The sequence below is a fragment of the Astyanax mexicanus genome, chromosome 1 (genome assembly GCF_023375975.1).
Source record: "Astyanax mexicanus isolate ESR-SI-001 chromosome 1, AstMex3_surface, whole genome shotgun sequence".
Lineage (NCBI taxonomy): Eukaryota > Metazoa > Chordata > Actinopteri > Characiformes > Acestrorhamphidae > Astyanax > Astyanax mexicanus.
Genome location: NC_064408.1, coordinates 79,110,356 through 79,135,688, shown reverse-complemented (window position 1 = coordinate 79,135,688; position 25,333 = coordinate 79,110,356). Strand labels below are relative to the sequence as shown.

General features: G+C 40.4%; 2 protein-coding genes across 3 annotated transcripts in view; one reads left to right on the top strand and one right to left on the bottom strand.

Annotated features, from left to right (window-relative positions):
• Window positions 1–12,645, top strand: zbtb2b (zinc finger and BTB domain containing 2b). The gene is made up of 3 exons (XM_007253894.4): window positions 1–334; window positions 7,700–7,880; window positions 8,858–12,645. Exons 2-3 carry the CDS (start codon window positions 7,708–7,710, stop codon window positions 10,287–10,289), a joined length of 1,605 nt encoding a protein of 534 aa, XP_007253956.1. The 5' UTR covers window positions 1–334; window positions 7,700–7,707; the 3' UTR covers window positions 10,290–12,645.
• Window positions 12,646–13,564: 919 nt separating this feature from the next.
• akap12b (A kinase (PRKA) anchor protein 12b) overlaps window positions 13,565–25,333 on the bottom strand; it is an 83,015-nt gene continuing 71,246 nt past the window's right edge. For both annotated transcript variants that reach the window (XM_022663141.2, XM_022663148.2), the window contains 2 exons: window positions 19,506–24,512; window positions 13,565–16,111 (listed from right to left, as the gene is read on the bottom strand). In XM_022663141.2, coding sequence (XP_022518862.2) covers window positions 19,510–24,512 — 5,003 coding nt within the window. In that variant the 3' untranslated portion in view covers window positions 13,565–16,111; window positions 19,506–19,509. The remainder of the gene's footprint in view (window positions 16,112–19,505; window positions 24,513–25,333) is intronic.

Here is a 25,333-nt window from a genome sequence, read left to right as displayed (position 1 = left end):
CGTTTTAGCTGTTAAGTTAAACATGGCGATCGTGACACTTGGCTCCTAAACGTTGTTACCGCGGCTCGGCTCCGCGCCGCTCTGCGCTGTGTGTTTTCTCTCGGCCGCCCGTTAGGGGGGTAACTCAGTCCTCAGGCTTCAGCAAACTGCCGTTTTTAAGTCCCTTCAGCCCGAGTCATGTGATTTGTAACGTAACCCGACCGGAAAACACCGACAACCACCGCCGCCAATGCTGCGCTCTAGAGGAGCAGAGCAGCTGCGAGGCCAACGGACACGGATCCCGGTAACAACAACAACAAACACGGCCGAGTCCGCGGACTAACCCGGCGGAAAGGTACGGATCTTTATCACATACACCCTGCCTCGCTTTACCGACTGAACGCCGACATTTCGGGCTCTGTTTGTGTGTCTTAATTTACTGGAAGTTTGATCGTTTTATTCGGTGACCACCCCCTTCTAACTACCCCCCTCCGTGTGTCTCTCTCTGTGTATGCGCGCGCGTACGTGTAGCCGTGTGAGTGTGTGTGACCGTTTGGTGAGGCTCCGTTTATTAGTTAGTGGCTGCTGTGTGTTTCCACTCCGTGTCCTTATCTGCCGTTTCAGAGCCGAAATGCCGCGAGTCTGAGCCCCGGTTTAAAGGCTACAGCAGCAGAATTAGGACATGGCTACTTGCTGCAGCAGCAGCGCAGACCACGCGTTATAACCTTAACCGCCCCTGTTCGTGTTTCGCTTCTGACGGCTTCGTTTCTGTTTGCAAGCAGAGGGAGGAAAAAAAAGCGCCTCGCTACGGAAGTGGTCTCTCTCTCTTTCTCTCTCTGCGGGAGCTCGCTCCTCTCCACGTGTCTTTACTGGAGGCGGCGCTTATTTACAACCACAGCAGTCTGGACCCAAATCCTGGTTCTGCTGGAGCTTCTGCTGCTGCTGGAGGGGTTTTGTGTGTTTTTGAAGCTCTGGGGAAGAACTGGGCCCAGTTTCCCTGAAGTAACTTATTGCTAAGATCTTTCCTACTGGTAGAAAGAGAGAGAGAGAGAAATGTTGACTGTGTTCTTATGCTTATAGAAAACTCATGAGCCATGCTGGATAGTGGGTGGGTGATTAAACTATCACAATATCACAATATTAAACATTTAACAGGCTTAGTTTATCAGGGGGTCCTTTGTGTTTTTATTTTCATCCAGAACAATCATGTTTGTGTTTTTCTTAGACATCCTTAATTATCTATTGTTTTTTGCTGAACTCTGTGGTCCTCCTGTAATTTTAGTCCCGCCCGGAGGCACATCTCTTACGTTTTGTCACCTCGTGTGTAATAAAATGGCTATTTGTCCACTGCCTCGCACCATAATTTCATTTTGGGCGTACGATTCCACAGAGATCCACATAAACACACCGGCGAGTGGAAATAGAGGAGCTACTGAACGCGATGTCATGTGACCAAGAAAGCCAAAAAAACCCACTGGTCCTCCTGTTATTTCAATTACAGTTCGGATGCAAGAGTTTTATCACTGAGTAGAAGTGTGAAAAATTTTTCACACACGACCCTGAAAAACATTAAACATTTAATATTAATCTTAGATTAGACATTGTGCAGCCTTAAGTCCTATCTGGATGGAATTAGTTTCTCAGGAGAACGTCTGTGAAAAATATTTTACACTTCTACTCAGTGATTAAACTCTTGCATCTGAACTGCAACTGAAAAAACAGTAGGTTTTTGGCTTTCTCTGTCATGACATTGGGTTCTGTAGCTCCTCCATTTCCACTCGCTGTTGTGTTTACATGGATCTCTGTGGAAACGCGGACCCAAAGTGTAATTACTGTAATTACCATGCCCCCCCCCCCCCCCCCCCCCCCATTTAAAAATTATGCCAGGACCCCATGAAAAACTAATCCTATCTGGATAGGGCTTTACACCTCACATACTACAGTTCACAAAGTTGTTCACAGGTCCTATATTGACCTATTGCTAATGGCGATAGTTAGGGTCCTGCGGTGGTTTATGAGAGTGCTGGCCAAGAAAGTCATGTTTTCTGTTGTGTTTGTTTGTTTGTTTGTTTTTGTTTTACACCCTGGCCTAATAGTGTTATCTAGCTTGAGTTCACAGTGAGATCCATACCTTTTCTGTAGTGAAGTTACTAGTAGTGAGCATTTTTGGTCTAAGGCCTTAATCTGCTTTGTTTTCTGCAGATGCTTTTAGAAAAACTCATGGCTCTAAAGTAATACCACAAGATATCACAAGATTTTGTATTTGCTATATTCCTGACGACATGAATAATGAATTCAAGAATTTACATTTGTGCAACAAAATAAATGTTATACTAAATATAATTTTAACTTTTTACAACATTCACTACAAACCAAAAATATACATGTATCTTTGTCCTGTTTAACTTACCAAGACGTGCCTAGAATATATTTTGAAATAATAATAATGTAACATAATAAAGAAAATAGTTGACTAAAAAACTACCAAAATACTAAAGTGCAGAATATTTTCTGCATGCATATAAACTGCAAACATAAACAATTATACAAAAAAATACCCTTAACCCATAAGAGCCTAGACCCAATTATAAATATTAAAACTAAATTCAGAAATAATTTAGTTAAATTAACAAAGGACACAACTGTAAATATATTAAGGTTAAAAACCTGATGTAACATAAGTAAAATAACAGCAATTTCATAACTTCATAATCTAAACTTTTGCTTTAGGAATCATGAGTTTAAATGGAACATATCTGTGGAGGCAGAAAATACACTTAAAATTAGCTACCAGTAGTTTTATTTTTTAACACAGAAGATGTTCATATGCTGTCCTGTTCTGCACACAGGATGTATATAAATAATTGTTAAAGCTTCATAGTATCTTATAGACTGCTTTCAAGACAAAATGCTGATATTATCACTAGATCTGTGTACAATACAATATGGTACACCCCTTGTATGTAGTAACTGTCATTTCCACATTCATGCATAATATATACTTTTCATATCACGTATTGTGTATATCCAAAGAATATATTTCTATTTTTGAGAGTCTGATTTCTGCTTACAGGCTTCTAAAAATTTGGGCTATAGAAGCTGCTGAATGTAGTGTTAGGAGTTGTTCCTTAGAACGCTCATACATAAAATATATGTATATATGTTAGAATATAATCTGTGAGTATCCTAAATACTAGCTGTTCAGCATCTGATTAGGCATTGACTTTTTCAGTTGAACCACAACAAACCTAATAGTGATGGACATCCACACAACTCAGTGTTGTTTTGCTGTATGATGCCTCCAAGTAACATGAAGCCGTACTTTATTTCTATAAAATAACCAAATCCATTTAGCCAGTTATTGAAGTAAAACTTTGATTGTTTTGAATGTAAAATGCATACTTCTGATATGTTTGTGATGAAAAGAATTTACTCTTTCCAAACATTTTACATCCTTGGCTAATACATTTTGGGATCAGCTTCATTCTGTTATGTTTGTTTATGTAACCGCTTAGTGAGGTGCCATTTCTATGTCCTCTTTTATTTCAGAACTGTTGTGCTTTTTAATCCTGGATTAAAAGAGAGCATCTGACTTAAGATAACTTTTTGTTCAGCAAACTGTCAACTTTTTGTGCTTTAGCCAGTTACCTAAGTAAAACTTTGTTTTTGACTGTTTTTGTGTATTTTAAATGTGTCATACCTTGACTATATTTGTGAGGGCTTGATATGTTATCTTTTTTCACACCAAATTCCAAATTGTCTGAGGGTGTAATTTAATCTGTTCTGTTGGTTCAGCAAATAGACTGCTTGTACTTTCCAGCTTTAGCATTTAGTGGCAAAACAACAAAAAGAACAAAACGTATCACCCAATAGACCTCAGTCCAGTGCTAATAGACACTGAATGTTCTACTGACATTCTATTGGAAATTCAACAGTAGATTTTATTAAATGTACCTTTTTAATATTTTTTTTTCTCTTTTTAACTTTACTTTTGTGTGAGACATTATTAAATTTCAGTTCTTTGCCCACTTTGGAGTCATTTTGCTGAAGAACCTAGAAGAAAGAGGATCTTGACTTACATTATTGTAGACTGCTGTTAGACCTAGAAGAATAAAATAAGGCAGGCTATTCACTACTACTCACTACAAGGACAGACTCAGTACTGTGATGAGTGCAAAAGCCTGTCTAAAACAGCTCAAACAAATAACATGACCTTAACTAAAGAAAAGATTGAAGATCGGTCTGTAGTTGGCCAAAAAGGTTGGTCTAACCCAGGTTTCTTTAGTATAGGAATGACTGCAGCATTTCAAAAGAAAAAAGTTACTGTTCTAATCTTATAGACTATAATATATTAATGTACAGCAGTGATTTTTTTTTGTTTGTTCTTAGAAAGGCACCTGGTTTCTTTTTTGTGACCTCAATCTTAATATACACATTTATAACTGACCGATACTAGACACTGCAGTATAACTTGAAAAAAACAATGAACTTAAATCAATGAAAATTAAAGTAGCAGCGTTGACCATGCTGATGTTTCTAAAAATAAAAGCAGTTATTGGCCATTATCGATATAATTTTGTGTACCTACAATATGTTATGTGTACAAATGCAGACAAGGAGCTGCCTTTTGCAGATGTCTGCCTGTGGGTAAAAAGTTATGTTTCTCAGAATATTATGTGGCACTATTTCTCACATTCTAATGGCAAAGCAGCAGAATCCTGCGCATTGTAATAATGTGTAACACGAATCACATGACTTTCATGGCTGTGGGTCCATGTTGACCTCAAAGGTCAACACACAAGTGGCCAGAGTTTTGATATTTCACCAAACTGCTACTTTGATTATCTTAGATTAGGCATTACGAAGCCTTACACGTCAGATGCTCAGTCCACAGATTTGTTCAAAGGTCATATATTGACCTGCTGCTCATGGAGATAGTGGTGATGCTTTAGAAAGCTGGTCAAGTGCTGTTTTTTTTAATACACTAGCTTTGGTTGTTTCATCTAGCTTGTGTTTACAGTGAGATCCATACGTTTTCCTTTGTGAAGTTACTACGAGTGAGCATTTTTGGTCTAAGGCTTTAATCTGTTTTACAGAGTGTCTGAGATATTTTTACCATTGATTTGGAAGAAGCCCCCCTTTTGCCAAGAAGTAAAATTGATTACAGTGCAGTGGACCTTCCACTCCCTTCTGAAATTAGCTTACTGCTGGAGGCAGAGTACTGCCTATTACCCCAAATCACTCAGGCACTTTTACTCAGTAATTAAGCAGGAAGGGGCAAAATGTGGACTTAATTTGCGTCCAAATTTAAACAGTAAAGTTGATCGAGCCATACATTTATTTCAATACCCAGGAAATTACCAGGTGATTCAGGAGGTAACAGAAGCTACTAATTTACCAACAAATACAGTAATGTCTAAACTAGACAGCAGATATTCTCTGGTAATGGGACAGTTTATTGTTGGTGTTTTTGTTGTTAGTTTTTCAGAGGATTTTTCTTTTTTTTTTTTTTCTTTTTTTGCAAAATAACCATATTTAATGTACACACTTTCTCTGTACATGTTTTCTAAATGAACTTACTGTCCACTGTTCATGCAGAGGTCATCACATCTTCTTTACTAGGAATTTCATGGCAAGTATGAACATGTATAGAGGTAAAATACTGTTTAAGGGCTGCATGTGTAAATGATGCAAAGCCAGACCCTTAGCTGTAAAAGTACCCTGGTAGTGTCCTGAGGCTTGAATGTGAAAGATGCTTATATAAAACAAGAGATAGGCTAGAGGGAGCAGAACAGTTTTGAATAATTGCAGCAAAGTTCCTTAAGCAGGTTTGAGATACTGTAGGGTTGGAGATTTGGCACAGTTTGGTGAACTTTGTGTGTAAACACGCCAACTAATCCTGTTCGTTAACTGAGGAGGTTCATTAGTTAACATCAACAGACTATGGTGACCCCCATAGTTCAGAATAGTGCAGAATTGACAACCCATTGTCCTGCAAATCTTAAAAAAAAAAGTGAAATAAGATGTTTTTGTGTTTTTCCTCCAATGTAGGAGATCTGAAATAAGGGTGTGAGCATGTCAATATAGTCAATTTTACACACACAGGCTTTCCAAGATATTTCTTTGTTTATTACAGTAATAGCCCCTGGTAGAATGAGCCTTGAATGAAAGACTGAAATGAGATTCAAAATACCTGTCTATTGTCTTTAACTCAGAAGAGCAATCAAAAGGTCAGATTCTAAGGCTTAAAGGTGGATGTCATGGAGCTGAAGCTGTCTAATCCCCCCCTGAGGATCACAGGCACTGCTCAGCATTAGTGCCCTGTTGTGCCCTGCAGTAAGAATTCAGGTTCCAGCAGCAGCTGTGAGCTGTCCACAGGGTGCTCAGCAATGCTGTATAACCAGTACCCCTGAAAAGGGGCGTTTACAGGATCAACTAGGGTTTTGTGGACCTTGCATTAGATAAGCTAATGAGCGGTTGTCCACAGATTCTTAAACATTCTTGAATAAATGTTTCTGGAAAGGGCTTTAATTTATTCCCCAACGGTCTTAAAAATTTTGATATGTAAGTTTGTTTACTGTAGACTAAACTGTAGACTGAACTAAGTGAAACCGACAGAATTATTTATGGATCAGAGGGGTGGTATTTTCATGTATGTTAATTACTTATTTTAGGTAGAGGAGACGGTACTGTAGGAATGGGGAAGTGTAAATTTAACTGACACAGGTTAGATATCCCCAATTTTGCACTGGACACTTTTCCATTTTTTTCAAAAATGGTAATTTATGTCTGTTAGAAAAAAAAATACTTTGTCAGAAAATATAGGAATGTCAAGCTTATTGTAAGTTCTGTAAACTTAATTTTAGTGCAGTGTGTTTTTGTTCTGTAAAAGTGGTCTTGTCTCTAAAGTGTTTTAAAAAGTCTTAAATGGGCTCAAATATATTTCTCCCATATATACAGATATTTACATTTACAAAACTGCACAAAATATTATTGTTATTTTACATGACATATAATTTGCCAAATATTTAGTGCATCCCTACTGTAAACACATTTAGGATATAAATAGAGAAAACAGCATAGTTCTTTATTGTTGAGAAACACCAGATCAAATAAATAACATGAAATAACAAAAACATGAAACAGCCTGTAAATCTCTGTGTTTTTCATTTCAGTCACGAAAACTCAAAATTCCCCTGGTCTAAATATAGCTAGAGCTTCAACTCTCACCCCTCCCTGGTTTTCCCACTCCGTCCCCTCATATCCCCTGGAGAAAAGTGGTCGGGGAGAGTTCCGGCAGCTTCTGCGTTTGGGTCAATATGAAAAGCTCCCGCTCCATCCCGTTTTCCCGTGCAGAGCAAACATCCTGACATGCAGCTGTCCCAGCACGGCCAGAGAGTAGGTCGACCTCATGTCGGCCATATTATTGAAATACAGTCACTGGTACGTTTACTGTTTAAAATTGAATGAACCAGTACTGATATTAAAGATTTATAACTTTTATTACTGGGTTCTAGTAAATTTTCACCATTCATGAATGTGATTTAGTCAGAAAGTGATTAGGCTGATGGAATACACTGGTTGTGTCTGCTAAGCTTGTGTGTGTGTGTGTACTCAGAAGGCCTTCTTCAGTGCTGCCTTTTTGGCTCCCTTTTGTGGTTGATTGTGGTCTGCAGCAGACAGGAAGTTGACTGTCATCTCTGCCCCCCTCTCTGTGTAGGTGGAAGTATGGAGCTGGCCAACCATGGTCTTATCCTCCTGCAGCAGCTCAACGCACAGAGGGAGTTCGGCTTCCTGTGTGACTGCACAGTTGCCATTGGTGACGTCTTTTTTAAAGCACACAAAGCTGTGCTGGCCGCCTTCTCCAACTACTTCAGAATGTTGTTCATTCACCAGGACAGGTAACCATACACAAAGTTTAGCTCTTCTCACTTAAAAGCATTTTAATTATTTATACTGAACCAAAAATGCGTTCGTTTTGCAGCTTCTAAAGTTCCAAAGTAAAATTTACACCAGTTAAACTGGGTTTAAGTAAAGCATGTTTTCAGTATTCATCTCAAGAAGCACCTAAATAAATATAATATAATTAAAAAATCATAATCATACATGTGCTATAGATGTTACTAAATTGGAAAGCTTATCTAGTTTAAAACATACCAAATAAATCGAATTGTCTTCATTATGTTTTTTACCTATTCAGTGAAATTCCTACAGCTAGCCCTTCTCATTTTAGAATAAATCTGCTTCTAAAGGTGACTGGTTTAAGATTTGCACTCTAGTGTTGGTTGAATTATTCACAAGCAGCAGCTTTTAAAATCTTAAGTATTAATTTTTATTAGGGTGCTACAGAGGGTTCTTTTAAGTTCATTTTTAAAGCCTCCACTTTTTTAAACCATTTATTTTTTTCATTATTGATCTAATAAATAAGAAAAGTTTAAGGATTAACTTACGTTGACGTTGGCAACCAAAAATTTTCAACTAAAAATGACAAAATACTGAACAGTGATTTGTTAAGGTCATACTGTGTTGGTATGTCTGCTTGAATGGTAAAATGTCTAGTCTTCAAAAACTATTTTAAATGATAGGTTTGTAATTACTTTTGTTTAAAGCAAGACAAAAATACATTTAGGCTGTTTCATTTATGGAATGGTGGTGAAAAGTCATAATTAATAAAACGCTATTCGGCCTCTGGTCAATTGTTTAAATGTATTGTGTTAGATTAAGCCAGGACCGAAGCCCTGAGAGCTAGGCAGTCTGAAAAAGCAGGATTAGTCCTACTCTTTCCTAAGGAAACTATTTGTTCTCAGCTGTTATAATAATGTTAAATGTGTTTTGTAGAGCTGGTTTTCTTATACGCGTTTGTGTTGTATTTTTGCAGCGACTGTGTTCGCCTGAAGCCTGCAGACATCCAGCCTGATATCTTCAGCTACCTCCTCAACCTGATGTACACTGGCAAACTGGCACCGCAGCTAATAGACCCGGCCCGACTAGAGCAGGGCGTGAAGTTCCTGCATGCCTACCCTCTTATCCAGGAGGCTAGTCTGGCTAGCCAGGTAGCTTTCTCTCATCCCGAACCCAACATTCGCCTTTCCACTTCTCTCTACGGCATTCAGATATCAGACCAACAAGGAACGTCGTCTAGCAGGCTATCAGCCAGGAGGCAGTCTTCACCTATTGACTCGGATAGCACAGGTGCACTTGATACAAAGTGCTCCACCGCGAGTGTGTCTTTCCTGCAGGCTGGGACTGGATCCAGACTTCAGTCAGACATGGAAGTAGAGGCATCCTCAAGCCATGTGCTGTTTGGTAGAGAGGGGTGTGAGGTGGATACCCCAGCCAGCGAGGCTCTTTCTGCGTCAGTCAGCGCCAACAGCAACACCATTCTTCATGTGAAGCCCAGCATCATGCGTAGAAGCTCTTCGTTCAGAAAGCACTACACCTGCCATCTCTGTGGGAGTCGCTTCAACCAGCGGGCAGCTCTGAGGGAGCATCTCCTCTGGCACGCACAGGCTGTGCCTCCTCTTGTGGTGGAAGCAGATTCCCCGATAATGCCTGGAGGAGCTGCCACGCCTGAGGTTGAGGAAGTTCTTACAGGCGTTGGGGCTGCTGCAGCCACCCCTATCATGGTGGATATGGCCAGCGATGGTGAACAACCTCTTACTGGCGCTAAAGTCTCCCCGCATGCCGACACGGCCGTTGCAGTCCCTTCGACTGCGGCGGCGAGTTTATGTGCAGCCCAGCCCCAGGCAGACACGCCACCTCCATCTGATATAGCCGACATCGACAACCTGGAGGGTGCAGCAGATGTGGAGCGGGAGGTCAAGAGGAGAAAGTACGAGTGCTCCACCTGCGGACGCAAGTTCATCCAGAAGAGCCATTGGCGAGAGCACATGTACATCCACACGGGAAAGCCGTACCGTTGCAGCGCCTGCGGAAAGAGCTTCTGCCGGGCCAACCAGGCCGCGCGCCATGTCTGCTTAAGCCAGGGGGCCGAGTCGGCGTACACCATGGTGGACCGACAGAGCATGGAGCTGTGTGCGGCCGATGACTCCAGCCAGATGGAGGCGCTGTTTCTTGGCTCTTCGGGAAGACCCTACAAGTGTAACGTGTGTGAAATGACCTTCTCCAACCCCAACGAAGTCATTAAGCATCAGTGCTTCAACCAAGGCTCCCTCTCTGACGGGAGTGTTTTGGGAATGGGGGTCAGCGAATTAAATATTGACAAAGTGGCCAAAGATGAGGGATCAGATTCATCGAGTGGTGGACCGTTGGTAACGGCCATCAAAACGGAAGAGGTTTTAGTGGAATAGTACCACATTGTCTTGTAATTGTTTTCTTAGATTTTTTTCCCCAAATGTGTCACTTATTTGGGTTATTCTGCTAGATTAAGCTAATGGCGTAGATGGGAAAACGAGTTACATGCATGTTGTAGGAGAATTATTCTACTGAACCAATGGCCTTTCCGGCATTGTGTGCTCTTGAAAAGCAAAAGCAGGGAATTTAAATGTTTGCTACATTACAAAGCTCAAACATACAACAACATGCTTTACTTTTTATGCCTATTTTTTTTCTCTTTTCTGAATTAGTATGGCCAATTCAGTTGTTCACATGTTGAAAGCTGTGGTTTAAGCTTTTCCTCTTTACAACTGCCAACAGGAAGGGGAAGTAGTAAATAGTAGTGATCACACTTCTACTAAGAATGTTGCTCTCTTTCTCTCACATTTCCATCGCCGGGTAGGTAGATGTGATCAGATTTAGGCCAAGCTGGTGCTCCTAACCCTGTGTGATTCATGAGTTTTAAAGCAATAGGCTAAATGGGATAGCTGTCAGTGTATTTTTAGCATTTCTGCAGGCCAAATATCTTGTCTTCTGATAAATTCAGTCTCTCTTAGTAAACCCTCCTCACTGTCTCCTGTCTTGGGCAGCTAAGTGTGGTGCTTGTTTGAAGTGTTCTGAGGCAAAAGCATTCTACCAGCACCTTAATATGGGTGAACTGATATAAAATAATTTAATTTTAGGCTTTCCTCTATTACTTTTTAAAAAAACATACACAACACAAATCACACAGCTCCTATCAGCACAAGTTATAGTCACTGATTCTAGCTCAGTTCCTCTGGTCTTCAGGTTATTCTTAAAATGAAAAGCACAGAGCATATTGTTTAGCAAACACAACGTTGTCAATATCAAGAACCCCACATTAAAAAGACATTTTAAATCATATTTTTAAGAAGTGAAGCTAGTTTAATCAGTCAATTACTTGAACACCAATCTGTTACCTGAATGCCAGTTTATCACGCATCATCATGATCTTTTTTTGTGCCAACTCAGTGTGGATGTCTTTTAACTTGTGTTGGCACCTTAGCCAGACATAATTAGCAGGATGTGTTAATTATCAATAGATATGTCTCTCGATGAAACTGGTGTCTGAAAATGTTTACAGATGTGCCATCTTTTTTTTTTTCTTCTTCCTCATTAAACGTCATTCTCTTTTTGAGCCTGTTACTAAATATAAATGCGTGTTTAAGACATTACGAGAGATCCTACACAAGCAGAAATAGCTCTGCTTGAAGGGAGAATTTATTCTCCTCGTCACGCAGTGTCATTCTTGTTTTGCCAATCCAATTTTTTGCTTGAAAAATGTTTTTAAAGCCCTTATTTTATGAGTTTGGTATAACTTTTCTAATTTTATACACAGTACTATATTTACAAAGAATATTTTATATTGCAAATGTTGTATATTGCAAAATGCATTCAAGCGTAGAATATAATCAATTTTAGCATAGCACAAGTGTATGTACATTTGTTGTCTCTGCGTGAAGACAGTCTTTATATTCATTGTATTTTCTTCTGGTTTTAATTTTGTAGTCTGCTGTCGATTATCGTTTGTTCATTGTTCAGCTAGAGTGCCACTGCTGTTTAAGCACTGAATTCTTTTAGGAACCTGACTACTCTTGACGAAATCCTGACCTTAAAGAAACAAACCAAGAACCAACATGTCAACAATTGTCTGGTTGTAAACAGGCAGTGGACATGCCGGGCAAAAGATTAATCTCCTTTAAATGCCAACAGAACCCAAAAATGAGCAGCTCTTTACATAAGTTATTTACTATAAGTGGCGTTTTTGTTCAAAAGTAAGGGGTTCATAGTATTGAACTTCTGGTTCAGTATCGTTTTATTATTAAAGTATTATTTCTGCAGCATGTTTTCCATGTCCAGTCAGGGGTGCTCTTTTGACTCTATCAATAGGGCTGTATGTGAATTTGAATTACTACTGAATGATTGGTCAGAGACTGGGATTTGATGCCATGCTTTTCTTTGTTCTCATTTTTCTTTGTATTTGAGATCCTTGGTGTCTTTTATTGAGTCCTGTTTGTCCCGCATGTGTAAAATACCATGTCTTGCTTTTCATTGTTACTGTTAAGTATATGTACATATGCAAATTGTTAATCTATTCTGTTCTGAAATGATGTTTTTTGAGGCAGTTCTAGGGGAGGGGGTGAAGAAGAACCTCCCCTCCTCAAACGCACAAACCCCAAAGCGAAGGCAAACAGACAGTATACTGTGATCTCCAGGTCCTCAGGAACGTGAACAATTGCTGAAAAAAAGACTTTCATTGCATTTTGATTGTGAATAATGAACAATAAAAATTTTTTTTCAACAAATCTAGATTAATGTGTGTATTAACTACTGTTTCTATGCTGCTGGGAATGGATGAACTTTTTAAACAACAATTCAATTCAAAATTGATTTGAAATGCTACCAGGGTGAATCTAATTCAAAAACTCAGATCCAAATCGGTTTGTTTGTAATTTTTGTAGTAGGATGTCTAATTTTAGATATCATTTGTGAAATTTTACTAGTAATTAAGTTACTAGACAAAATTACTATCAATAAAATTGTAATCAGGAACTGTCTTAAGAAAATAGTGTCTACTTAACTATATATATATAAATCTTAAAAATACTATAAGAATTCTTTAAAATATAGCAATTATACACTATATGCACCAAAGTATTTATGATACCTGTTTAATTATTTTTTGTCCAAAATCAGGGATTTTAAAATGTAGTTTATTCTGCTTTTGTTAGAGTAACTGTCTCTACTATCCAGGAAAGACCTTCTACAAGATTTTGGGAGATTTGCTGATTTGAATGCATTACTGAGGTCAGGATGTTGGATGATCCCCAGTTCCCCTCATCTACAACTTCTCAAATCCATAGGTTTAGAATTCCAGTGAACACTGTTCCACAGCTAAATACTAAATACAGAGACTGTACAAGTGTGTGTATTCACATTTACACCTCTGTGTCAGTAATGATTGCTTAAAGGATTACTTAAAGTAGCTGAAGTGATTCAATAGAAAATGTTTCCACAAACATAAAAATGGGGCATTAATGGGAATTAAGCCTAGTCCTAAACTATATTTTCCTTATTATGGAAAAAAAATATCCATTTGAAATCTTCAGTCCAAGATTAGGCTTGATCTCTGTTTGGAAAACAGTTTAAGCAGTTAAAAAGAAAAACATGATCTTGATCAGTTAGGGTCCTTATCTGGGCCCTTTATAGTAAAAACAATGACAAGCAGTGCTTTACAACGCTAGCTTTATTTGAATGAAATATAGACATGTATCCATACTATTAACAGCTTGTGGAATAAAAAAAGGAAAAGACCATGCTACATAACATCGCCTAATGCTCTCATCGGTTATTTGTTAATATTACAATATTAGGGCTTAAGATACATAGGTATACAATTTGTACAAATGTTAAGGAACTTCACAGTAATATTCTATAAAAAGCTGAGAAAAGGATGCACGCTGGGTGTTCGTACAAGCTGTGACAGGAGTACAGAGATTTGGACTATTCTCTATTTCATCTATGATTTGCAAAAATAAAGCATCTTCTGCCGGGGTCCTGCACATGCTCTCTGTGTACTTGGCCTGCCCAGTGTCACTGTGATTACGACAACACACTGAGTGAAAATGAGTGAAGAACCAGAGAGGACGTGGTGATGATGATGTTCTTCATGTGTGGATATGAAGAAGAGAGACCTTTATATTGCATTTCTTTAATCTATTAAATCAGCAGGTCTCTCCTTAAATAATATGGCAGGGAAATCAAAGTGAAATGAATGGATGAATGAACGACAAATCTATCCCCTCATACACACAGACTGCCACCTTCTCTTTTTTGCTCATATGTCACATTTAGGGAGTAAAGGAACAGAAAGCACGGTAATATAGTCAAACGAACTGTTATATGTAAAGCATTGGAGAAGGCAAACTATCATATTTTGGATGAATAATAATAATAACAATAATAATAATACCATAAGCCTATAATACAGAGCCGAGAGACATAAAAACAAAAGTGTTCTAAATGAGCATTACCAAGATTAAAAAACAAGGAGTGTGAATAAAGGCCAGCTGACTGGCTGACTAGTCTTGGAGTCGACACCAGAGGGCGCAATAACACTACCTAGTCTGTGTATTACACCACTGTTTATGTCATGAAAAAACCTGTATCTCCTGTTTTACTGTGTTTCACTGTTTTCATTACGTGAATTTGTCTGGTGTTCTTTAAATTGAGTCCTAATTTGATAATGAATGGATTAAAAGAATTGCTCCATAAAAATCTCCAATAAAATCCTTTAACGTTGTTTTCTCTGTGTTTCTTCTACTCCTGTAAAATTGTCCTTTTGGAGATACAAGATAATTAAACAACAAGTGACAACATTCTCCTCCATATCACTCAGTGTAGAAAACAGTCCACGTACAGGGTGTCCAATCTTCTCTGTAACAAGGCTGATATGGACATACACAGCTAGCTTTTCCTGTCCTTTCCTTTAACCACTTTAAGTGATTCAAAAATCATTCATTGTGTGGAATAAAACATGTAGCAGCCACATTGGCACTTTGCAGACCCTTGTGGACCATTCCAGATCTTCTGTGGAGAAGATTGGACACCCCTGCTCCACATGAAACCAGTTAAACAATACCAAAGTAAAGTTCATTTATTTTTATGTGGCTACAAACTGTGAAAGTGTCCATTCTTAACTGGACGTCTGAGAGCGTGCACAGATGCACTTAAGCTGTCCAAAAGAATTAAAGAACTCCTATAACACCAGTTCAGATCAGATTTACTGATTTTATTCTCTGATAAATAGTCACATATTAAAGGTGAGATGTGTTTTACTGCCATAATGTGTGGTTCTCAAAGACGAGGAGACTCAAATAAGCTTCACAGTCAGGAAAAAAAAAACTAAGAATGCCTAGTATGTACAGTAGGAATGGAACTGATTATGCTGGCTCTCATTGGGTTATTTTTCTGTGGTTGAAAGTGAAATAAATTTATGGCCACATGTTTACAGTGGTGTAATATGGCTGATGAGGGTTAACTGAGTGCATGTGTGTACCATGTTTGTAAAAAACGCAGAGTTTAGACTCTCACATTAGGATAACGACGTTCTCCCACCGTTTCAGTGGAGTTTAACACCAAGAGGACGTGGCTGTGATGGCCGAGAGAATATTTTAGCTATAAATACAATATACAAGATGAGAACCCACTCAGACGAACTCTCTCAAACACACACACACACACACAACCACACTCAAGATATTCTCTCTCTCTCTCTCTCTCTCTCTCACACACACTTTCTCTCTCTCTTTTTTGTCATACACATACAAACATTCACAAAGCTTTCACACACGTGTTCTCTCCATCCAACAGCAGCCCTCGACAACAGGGCCGTAAAAATAAAACGAATGAAATGATGTCACCGCAATGACAGGATGAGTAGCGTCTGCTCTGTGTAGGAGGGATGATGATGAAGATGATGATGAGTGGTGCCGGGAATGTGAAACCCTCAGCGAGGGCCAGGAACTGAGACATCTCTGTGATTGTACAGTTAATGTGGTGTGAACAGGGTGGAGACGAGGAAAGAGGGATAGATGAATGGATGGATAGATGTCTGTGTGGATGAATAGAGAAAGGAGAGAGAGACTGGCTTTGTAGTCTGTTGCTCTGATAAGGGTTCAGAGCACTATCTCCTTCTGTCCTCCACAAGTAGCTTCTCGTTTCCTGCTTTTTGGAATGCTACGCTTCCCATACAACCACCTCACCACCGTGGAGCCTGCGGGACGAGAGGGAGAGAAAGAGATGAGTGTGTGAAACACAGTGAACTGAGCTGTAGTGCAGCAGGGTGTTTAAGTTTTTTCTGCATAGGTTTTGGCCTCGCTGCAGCTTTTCATTCCAGCCAAGCAGGAGCTCATGTCTTCAGCTGTTTTAAAACTGACTGACTGGCTGGTTAAACAAGGGCAGTCAGGTGTGCTTAAATGATAACTAAAAAAAAAAAAGAAGAAGAAAATCTGCAGCCACGATGATCGTTTGCAGATGAGATTGTATAGTAAAATTAGGGGAACAAAAATCATATAAATAGCATAAAGCTGCACAAGAATTGGACAAGATCTTTGACATTTTTAAGCTCTAAATAGAATGTAAATAAAACTGTTCACCTTTAAAATGAACCAAAAAAATAACACAAGTTTGCTTGCAAAAAAATATTGCAAAATAATAAGAAAAAGAAAATAAGAAAAAAGGCTGGGCAATATGACTAAAACACTCTCTATATGATTAAGAGACACTGTGATATGTGATTTGATACAATATGATCAAAAACTTAAAGTATATTAAAGTACTTATATCCTGTATATTTAAATAAAAAAAACAATATCTAAATTAAAAATTGATGTGTAACATTCACAACTTGTTTTGGTGATGTTTCAACCAGTCAGAAAACTGCACTGGATTAGGTTTCTTTGTTTTTGAGATAAGGAAAATAAAGTATTTATGCTGCTTCTTTAATTCTGATGCTCCTACAACATAATTTGCAGAAGGCTGTGATCTGTCAGGTGTGATTTCTTCATAAACTGTTTCAAAAAATAATTTTATGAATTAAATCGCGCACACCTTGTGTATTTACAAAAAAAACAAAGCTTTCTTTTATAGAGAGTAAATGAAGTAATGATTTCTTTTCATTTCAGCATACAGCATATTATGAATGAGATAAATTGGGACCTGGGGCAGGACGTGCCTTAGGATCCCCAAATATTGAAAAACAGTGCTGTTTTTAAACTATACTTAATTTTTAATTGAAAGAAAAACATGCTCTTCTTTACAGCTGTACAGCAAGTCATTTGGAATAATAATAAAAGTCAGATGACATTTTTTGAATCTGGTGTAATACAAAAATACAATAGAAAGGAACTGTGATTCAAGTTTTTTCATTAGGGACAGATAAAATGTTGCATCTGATAGAAATCTGTTCAGTCCAATCACGGGGAGAGCTGTTTTTTTTATGCCCGAGGGCTTTAACTGTACAAAATAAAACAGGCCACCCCTAGTCATTTCCAGGGAAGTTAAATATGAGCCTGAGCTGGGGGTGTTTCACAAAGTAGGGCTCCTCGGTTAGCCAGATGAGGAAAGCACTGCCAACAGGAGGAGAGGTTAGGGATCTCCCTTATGGATAGTACTCTGTTCTGGTTTGTGTTATTCAGTTAGAAATATGTCTTTGTGAAAAAGCTGAAGGTGTGTAATCCAGGTCTAGAAAGTAAAAATCTGTCCTGGGATTTCGTTAAAACTGCCTGGGTGGATTTGTTACATATTATTGTGAAAGTTTCAGGGAATCTGGACAAATATCTGTGCGCTAGGGACAGGAACTGTGGTCAGAATGGGATGCTGGTGACCTTTGGGCGCTCAGGTGCCTCTATATTTAAAACAGGCATGATTCTATATGGAAATAACTGCTTCAGAAACACAGAAACACATCCTGAAATAATTGTCTATGAACACAATTGTAATTGTAACACAGTGTAATGTAAAAGTTGCCAATAAAAGCACTCCAAACAGAGACACATCTTCATTATAACCTTCCTCTCTTAGATACTCTAATAGCTTTAATTCCCTTATCTTGCTATAAACATCTCCATTTAGGATACAGCTGCATTAATACTCGTCCAACTAATATTGCTTGTCCTTTACTTCCCTGATCTCTCTCTCTCTCTCTCTCTCTCTCTCTCTCTCTCTCTCTTTCTCTCTCTCTCCCCTCTGCACTCTGCCTCTCTCCTCCCTCCTTCCCCCCTTCAATGTTTTTATGACTCAGCAAGAATCACCAGAGAGTAAGGGAGAGTGTGTTTGGCTGAAGAGAGAGAGAGAAAGAGAGAGAGAGAGAAATAGAGAGAGAGAATCCTGCAGCAACATCCCCCCCCTGCTGCGTAGCTATATTTCACCCGCCTCTCCTCCACCGCAGTGCTGCATTAGCACTCATCAAATATTTAGCAGACACACCCATCTCTCTCCTCTACTTTGGCCTCCTTCCTCTCTGTTGTCTGACGATGTCCTCCCTCCTTTATTATACTTCCATTTTACCTACACAGCTTTTACTCTCTTTTATCCTCCATTTTTTAATCTAATCCATCTCCTTATCACCACAAACACAATGAATTAAACACTCCTTCTAAGAACAAACCAGCCCAACTGTACTCCTCAAACGCATCTCATCCAAATCCAACCCAATGTGTTCTTAGACATGGTCCCCTGCCTACGTATGGAAGACTTTGATGAAGGGAGGAGAAAAAGAGAGTGTGTCGAGGAGGGGCGGAGGGAATTATAATCAGTCTTTCAGCACAAGTTCATCTCTCCTTCACACGGCTTCCCTTTAAGAGGCAGCCTACAAAGTGAAGGGTCAGGCAGCGGCATTCCTGCTTTGATATCGAAGGTCCCTTGGTTACTTGTACCTTGAACAAAAGCTTTTTCATTTCACAAGCCGGCAAATCCGGCGGTAATAAAACGAAGGTCCATTGATGTTTTTAAAAAGGAACCATGAGAAAATGCAATGCTTCATCTAAGGAATTCAGCACAATAACCTAGGCCTTGTTATTCACTTTCCCTAGAAAAAAAGAACATACTCTTTTAAAACGCTCTTCTAAGAGCTGCTGAATAATACGACACTGTCAGTTCATTTACTAATTTTACTCTTAATGTTTTACTTTAACTGTTCAATTTGAACATGCTAATTTTGGAAATCAAACTACAACTCCAATTGGGAAGGGATGCTGTCTAACATGTAAACAAAATAGCTTTAACTTGTGAACTACATGGTGAAATTTGTTCTTTTTGTGTTTTTAATCCCTTGCAGTCATTTCCAGTACAGCATTATGCCTGTTTTTAGTGCAGCACTGAGGACCCGAAGATCGCCAACATCACTTGTGCACAGTTATTTCCACAATTGTGCTGCAATCAAAAGTTCTAAATTAGTTGTTTTTTCCACTTTTAACTTCTGACATGTGTTCTAAGTTCTAGTGTAAATAAAATATCTCTCTGTAAGATTGTATTCACTTATTTAATTATATGTACCTTTCTGGAACTGGGGTTGTATTAAAAAAAATATTAGGAGTAAAAGGTTTGAGACTAAAATTAAAAAGAGACACTTAAGCATGAGTTGTCATTAGACAAAGTAAAATACTCACTGGCTCATGACACTGTTGCAATCTCTGTGGAGACAGGGTCAATGTCATTGACCACCTCCTCGGTCACCTCCTCCTCTTTAATGGCATTCACCGTCTCCTCAACAGCCATTTTCACCTCGATGGCTTTCGCTTCTGTCTTTTGATAGGTGGCATCTCCGGACGGGCATTTTTTCACATCTGTTGTTGACACTTCATTTTGGGACTCTTCCAGTGCTGTCTGAGGTCTGTCCTCCTCTGGCTTCTGATTCTCTGAGCAGTCTTCTTTCAAGGTCGTCGCCGTTTCTCCATCAGCATCCACAACATTTATGATTCCAACATTAATTTCACTTGTTGTCTCAATCTGACACTGCTCTTCTATCACTTGAGCTTGCATTGTGCTTACAACAGTCACTATTTGTGTTACGTCGCTGCTTTTCTCTGTGGTTACCTGCTGGATAGTTTCTGACACTTCCTTGAGATCATTCTCAACTTGACATTTTCCCTCCTCACTTCCTGTGCTCTCAACAACAGTCTTCTCCTCTACAGGCTTTTCAACTTCCTTCAGTTCCACCTCCTGCTTTACCACATCTGTGTATTGTTGTACAGCATCCACAGAGACTGTGGCGATCTCCTCTTTCTCTGGCTGGATTTTGTCTGTAAGAGCAACTGGAACGGTTTCAGAAATCTGAACGGCTTCACTGACTTCAATTAGTGATGGCTCAGTGACTACTCGGGTTTTCAGTTCGTCTGCTTTGTTCTCAGTGTCAGATGTGAGTGGCTTCTCAGAGATGGTTTCAGCTGATGGCTTTTCTTCTTCAACTGGTGCTTCCACTGCAGGCTTTTCTTCTTCAACTGGTGCTTCCACTGCAGGCTTTTCTTCTTCAACTGGTGCTTCCACTGCAGGCTTTTCTTCTTCAACTGGTGCTTCCACTGCAGGCTTTTCTTCTTCTACTGGTGCTTCCACTGCTGGTTTTTCGGCTTCTGCTGATGCTTCCACTGCAGGTTTTTCTTCTTGAACTGCTACATCATCCACAGGTTTTTCCTCCTGTACTGGTGCTTCAGGTTCAGATTTTTCAGCCTGGACTGTAACATCTACGGAAGGTGTTACTTCTACGGTTGGGACAGATACTGTAGCCTTTTCCTCTGATGTTTCAGAAGCTGCTGGTTTATCTTCAGGCTTTAATGATTCTTCAGGTTTTTCTGTTGTTTCTTTTTTCATGCACAATTCACTTAGATTCTCCACAACGTTCTGAATGACTTCCTGGACAATGACTGTGCTCTGCTCCTGAATGGCTTCTACTTCCTTCACATCCACTGCCTGTGAAAGTGTTACCTCTTCCTGGACTTTCTTACACGCTTCCTCAACCACAGCACTTACTTTCGATGATGCAACTTCAATGTGTCCCTCAACCTCGACTTTAGCTGAAACAATCTCAATCTCTTTCACAGCAACCTCGATTTTGTGCTCACTTGTTGACTCAACTGGTGGAACTTCTTCCATAACAATCTCCTCCTTTACTTCTGATTCTGTGAAGGATACTATGGCTTGGCTCACACAGATAACTTCTTCAGTCACTGCAGATTCTTCTGTTTGGGCCACAACTGGAATGGCATCTTCTTGAGCCTCTGTTATCTCAACGATGGGGGTATCTGCAAGTGAGGGTTTGATTTCTTCTGACACAGCCACGGCTAGTCCCTCTACAGATGCCACTACAACACTGGCAACTGATTTGTCAACGTCCTTCAGCTCTTGTACCTTCTCACCTTCAGCAACAGCAACTTCTGTGACCTCCACAGTCTGAGCACAGACTGACTCTTCTACAGATGGCTCAATAGGACCCTCGGTCTCCAACTTTGGGGAGTTTTCTGCCACCAGTGGTTCCTCAAGAATCTGTGCTTCCTGTTGAACAGCTGTGACCACAGCTGCCTTGACTGCTGTCGCTGTTGCCTGAAGTTCATGTACAGTCTCAGCCGCTGGTGTCTCTTCAACTGCCTCTAGCTGTGCTGGCTCTTCTACCGCATTTTCGATAGGTGCCTGAAGCTGTTCTTTGTAATCAGTCTGAACTTCATTTATTTGTGCCTCACAAACCTTTTGCTCATCCACTCCAGCTTCCACAGCTTTTGGAGTTTGGTCTTCAACAGCGACCTCCACGGACACCACTTCAGCAACAACTGTGACAGACTCAACTGAAGCCTTCACAGGGCTCTCCTCCTCCACGGCTTTGATTTCACTGGTGTCAAGGCCAGTGCAAATAGTTGTTGCTTCAGTTTTTTCATGAGAAACCAACACCACTTTCTCTTCGATGATGCCAGACTCAACTACAGTTGAGTCAACTACAGTAACTGTCTCCTGCTCCTGAGTTACTGTGACAGCCATTGCACTTGATGTAACATTAATAGTCTCAACAGCCTCCTGTAGAATGGACTCAGCCTTCTCTACCACACCATCTCCTGGAACTGGTGTGGTCTCGCCAGATGTGACAGGTGATGCTGTAATGCGTGAGACTGCAGAGACCATTTCAGTTTCTTCTGCTTGTTCAAGGGCAGTTACAGCTTCTGACGTAAATTCTACAATGTCCTCAGCAATGGTGTTGTCAGTCGATTTAGGTGTAGCAGCTGTATCTCCTTCTTCAGGAATATCACTTAGCTGCTTCCCATCTGCTTCCTCTTCAGCGTTCTCCACAGCAGCTGAAATCCAAGATGGTGATCTGTCTTCAGCGGCGGCTTTCACAGGAGTGGCCTCTACTTCCTCAACAATAGGCTCCTCTTTCTTTTCTGTTTCAGCTTTCTCTGATTGTTCATTTTCATACTCTGACAGAGGCACCACAGCTGGGGTGTCAGAGTCTTCTTCTGCAGATCCAACATCGGAAGATGGATCATGTTTGGCGTCAGACTTCTTCTTCCTGCGAGGAATTAGTTTTCTGAAGGAAAAGGATGATTCTTCTTTGGGGGCTTCACTATCAGACGTTGTCTGCTCTGGACCTGAGGCTTCATCAGATTTGTCCTCCGCTTTTGGTTTCTTACGATGTGTTACCAGCCTTTTAAAAGACTCCCATGTAGACACAGGTTCTCCCTCTGGCTCTGGAGAGGACGCCAGAGTTTCATGTTCAGCCTCCTGGGAGCTTACAATTGGAGATTCTGCAGTCTTAACCTGTTCTTCTACAGACGGTTGCACTTCTTCCTCAATCTTAGTTTCATCGTCATCAGAGTCTGAAGTTTTCCGAGCTCTCTTTTTGGAAGATCCCACACAGATAAGAGCTTCCCAGGAGACAGAAGTGTCCATTTTTTTCTTCGGTTCCTCTGTGCTTTGTTCAAGCTTCTCAGCTTTTGTCTCAGTTTTAGGTTCAGCTTGTGACTCCTCCTCCTTAGCTTCATCCTTTACTTCTTCGCTTGGTTTTGTCTCCTCAGGTTTGTCTTCTATGGTTGCACTCTCTGTTGAGGACAGAGTGGCAGACTTGGGTTTGTCTGCAGGTGCTTCATCTTCACTCTCAGATGGTCTTTTGACACGTTTCTTTGGAGTGACTAATTTTTTAAAGGAGGACCAAGGAATAATACCATCTTTCTTCTTCTCACTGTCTGAGGTAACTGCCTCACTTTCCCCTTCTGCAGTAGCCTCAACCTGACTGGCCTGACTGACCTCTCCAACAACATGTTCTCCAGAATCTTCTGGAGAGGACGGTCCACTGTCGGGTTTCTGGGGCTCGGCTGATTCAGTGGATGACTGAATCTGCTCAGCTACTTGCTCACCTGATTCTGTTAGCTTTGCTTCTGCTTCTTTTTTGCTCTTTTGTTTTTTGGAGGACAACTTTTTCAGACCTGCTCCTGTGAACAACTTCTTCAGTGGGCTTCCCTGAGCCTTGGGTTTTTCTTGAGATGACACCAGTTCAGGTTCAGCGGTTGCCTCTATTTCAGGGCTTTGTGGTGCTTGTTCCACAGATTCTTCTGGCTTGTCTTCGGTAGGTTTGGTATCATTAATGGGTTTGGCTTCATCAACAGTGTCAGCAACAGGGATCTCAGTAACTTCACTTGTTGTAGTTTGAGCAACAGGTTCAGCCTCCTGGGGTGGTTCAGGCTCACTTGTCACCTCAACCTGCACCTTCTCCTCTTCTGCTTTCTGTTCCTCAGTGGTAGATGGCACAATTTCAGGGCTTGCTTCAGCCTTGTTCTCCTCTGTAGGAGCTGATTCCTCAACCTGTTCGCTTTTTGGCTCTTCCTCTGCTTCCTCTTTCACCTCTTTGTCTTCAGCTACTGCCTCTTCTGCTTTCTCTTCAGTTTCTGTTATATCTTCCTCTAGAGGCTTCTCCTTCACTGCTTCCTCATCTTTGGATTTCTTGAAGCTTGTCTTTTTACGCAGGTTCGAGAAGATTCCCTGAGTAAAGAATCTTTTGAAGGGGGACGGTGTCTCCTGGGAGGGTGGGCTACTGGAGGACTCGGTTTGCACCTCTGCTTCTTTCTCTTTCTCTGGAGTTGTTGCCACTTCTTCAGCTGACTCTTTTTCTTGAGCTGTCTCCACTTCTTCAGCTTGCTGCTGTTCAGGTTCTGCAACACTGTCTTTTACGACCTCTGCCGGTGCATCGGTTGCAGCAAGATCTGTTACTGCTTCTGCCTGCACAGCATCTTCAGTGGTTGCCTCTTTCTCTGTCTCTGGAGCATCAGGTGCACTTTCTTTCTCAGGCTTTTCTTCCTCTGTTGCAGCCTCCTCCTTGCTTTCCTCTGCAGTAGCAGCCTCTGAAGCACCATCGTCGGTTTCCTTCACTGTCAGTAGCTGCACAGGTTCAGCCTTCTCATTCTTGTCCTTCTTCAGTGTGAACTTAAAGCCCACAAAGCGGAAGATCTTTTTGAAGCCCACTTCGTTTGACTCATTAGGCTTATCCTCAACCTTCTCTTCACTTACAGATGTAGTTTTATCTACACTGATAGATTTATCCTCTTCTTGGTCTCCATTAACTTGTGGGGAGACCTCATCCTGGAGCACCTCAATGCTCTCGGGGCTGTCCTCCTTCTGAGGCATGGCATCTGTTTGGCCAACTGCAAAGAGAGAATAAACAAAGCAGTGTCACATAGTGTTAGCAGCTGTCAGCATCAGTTAACAGTTTGTTGTTGAATGGAACTGAATGTCTGGCACCATCTCATCTGTACAAATAAACATCACACAAAAACATCAACACATACATATAAAAGTCACAGATTTGATGAATTATTCATCTCAATTAATAACCAGCCCCTTTCCTTTTGCTGGTCTCCAGCAGTTAGCTTAAAAAACGAATCAGTGACAAGCGACAAAAGAGAGTAATAAAAGTATAATACATGATTTGCACACATAATAAATTCAAGATGGTCCCTCCGAAACATCTGCAGGAAATCAAAGTAGTACAGCTGCAAAATTCCATAAAAGACTTTCACCCCCTGTACAGATTTAATCAGGCAAATGATGGCAATCTGATCTTGGCCTTACATTTGCTGATCCCTTTCCTCTGAGTGCAAGCCAAAAACACAGGCTGGAGAATGATGACACAATTCAACATCAAGGCCTTAGGAGAAATTTCAGATAAACGCTGCCAAACGTCTGAACAAATATACTGACCCCATTTAGAAGAAATCAGTAGATTTCTGATGCAGTAGAAGAGCCAGCTTAGTTATGCTTTTTACATTTTTGTATGGCCACAGTCTCTGATAGATTTAGTGGCCATGTGGCCACATGACAACAGGTGAGAAAAACAGAAAAACATACCCCCCCCACACACACACTGTATCTGAAATTCTTCCCATGTCTATCTGTGTTTTGACAGGAGTGGGGTAGATACAGGGAGGTGTGTAGGGAGGGGAACGTTAGTTCACAGACAGCGTTG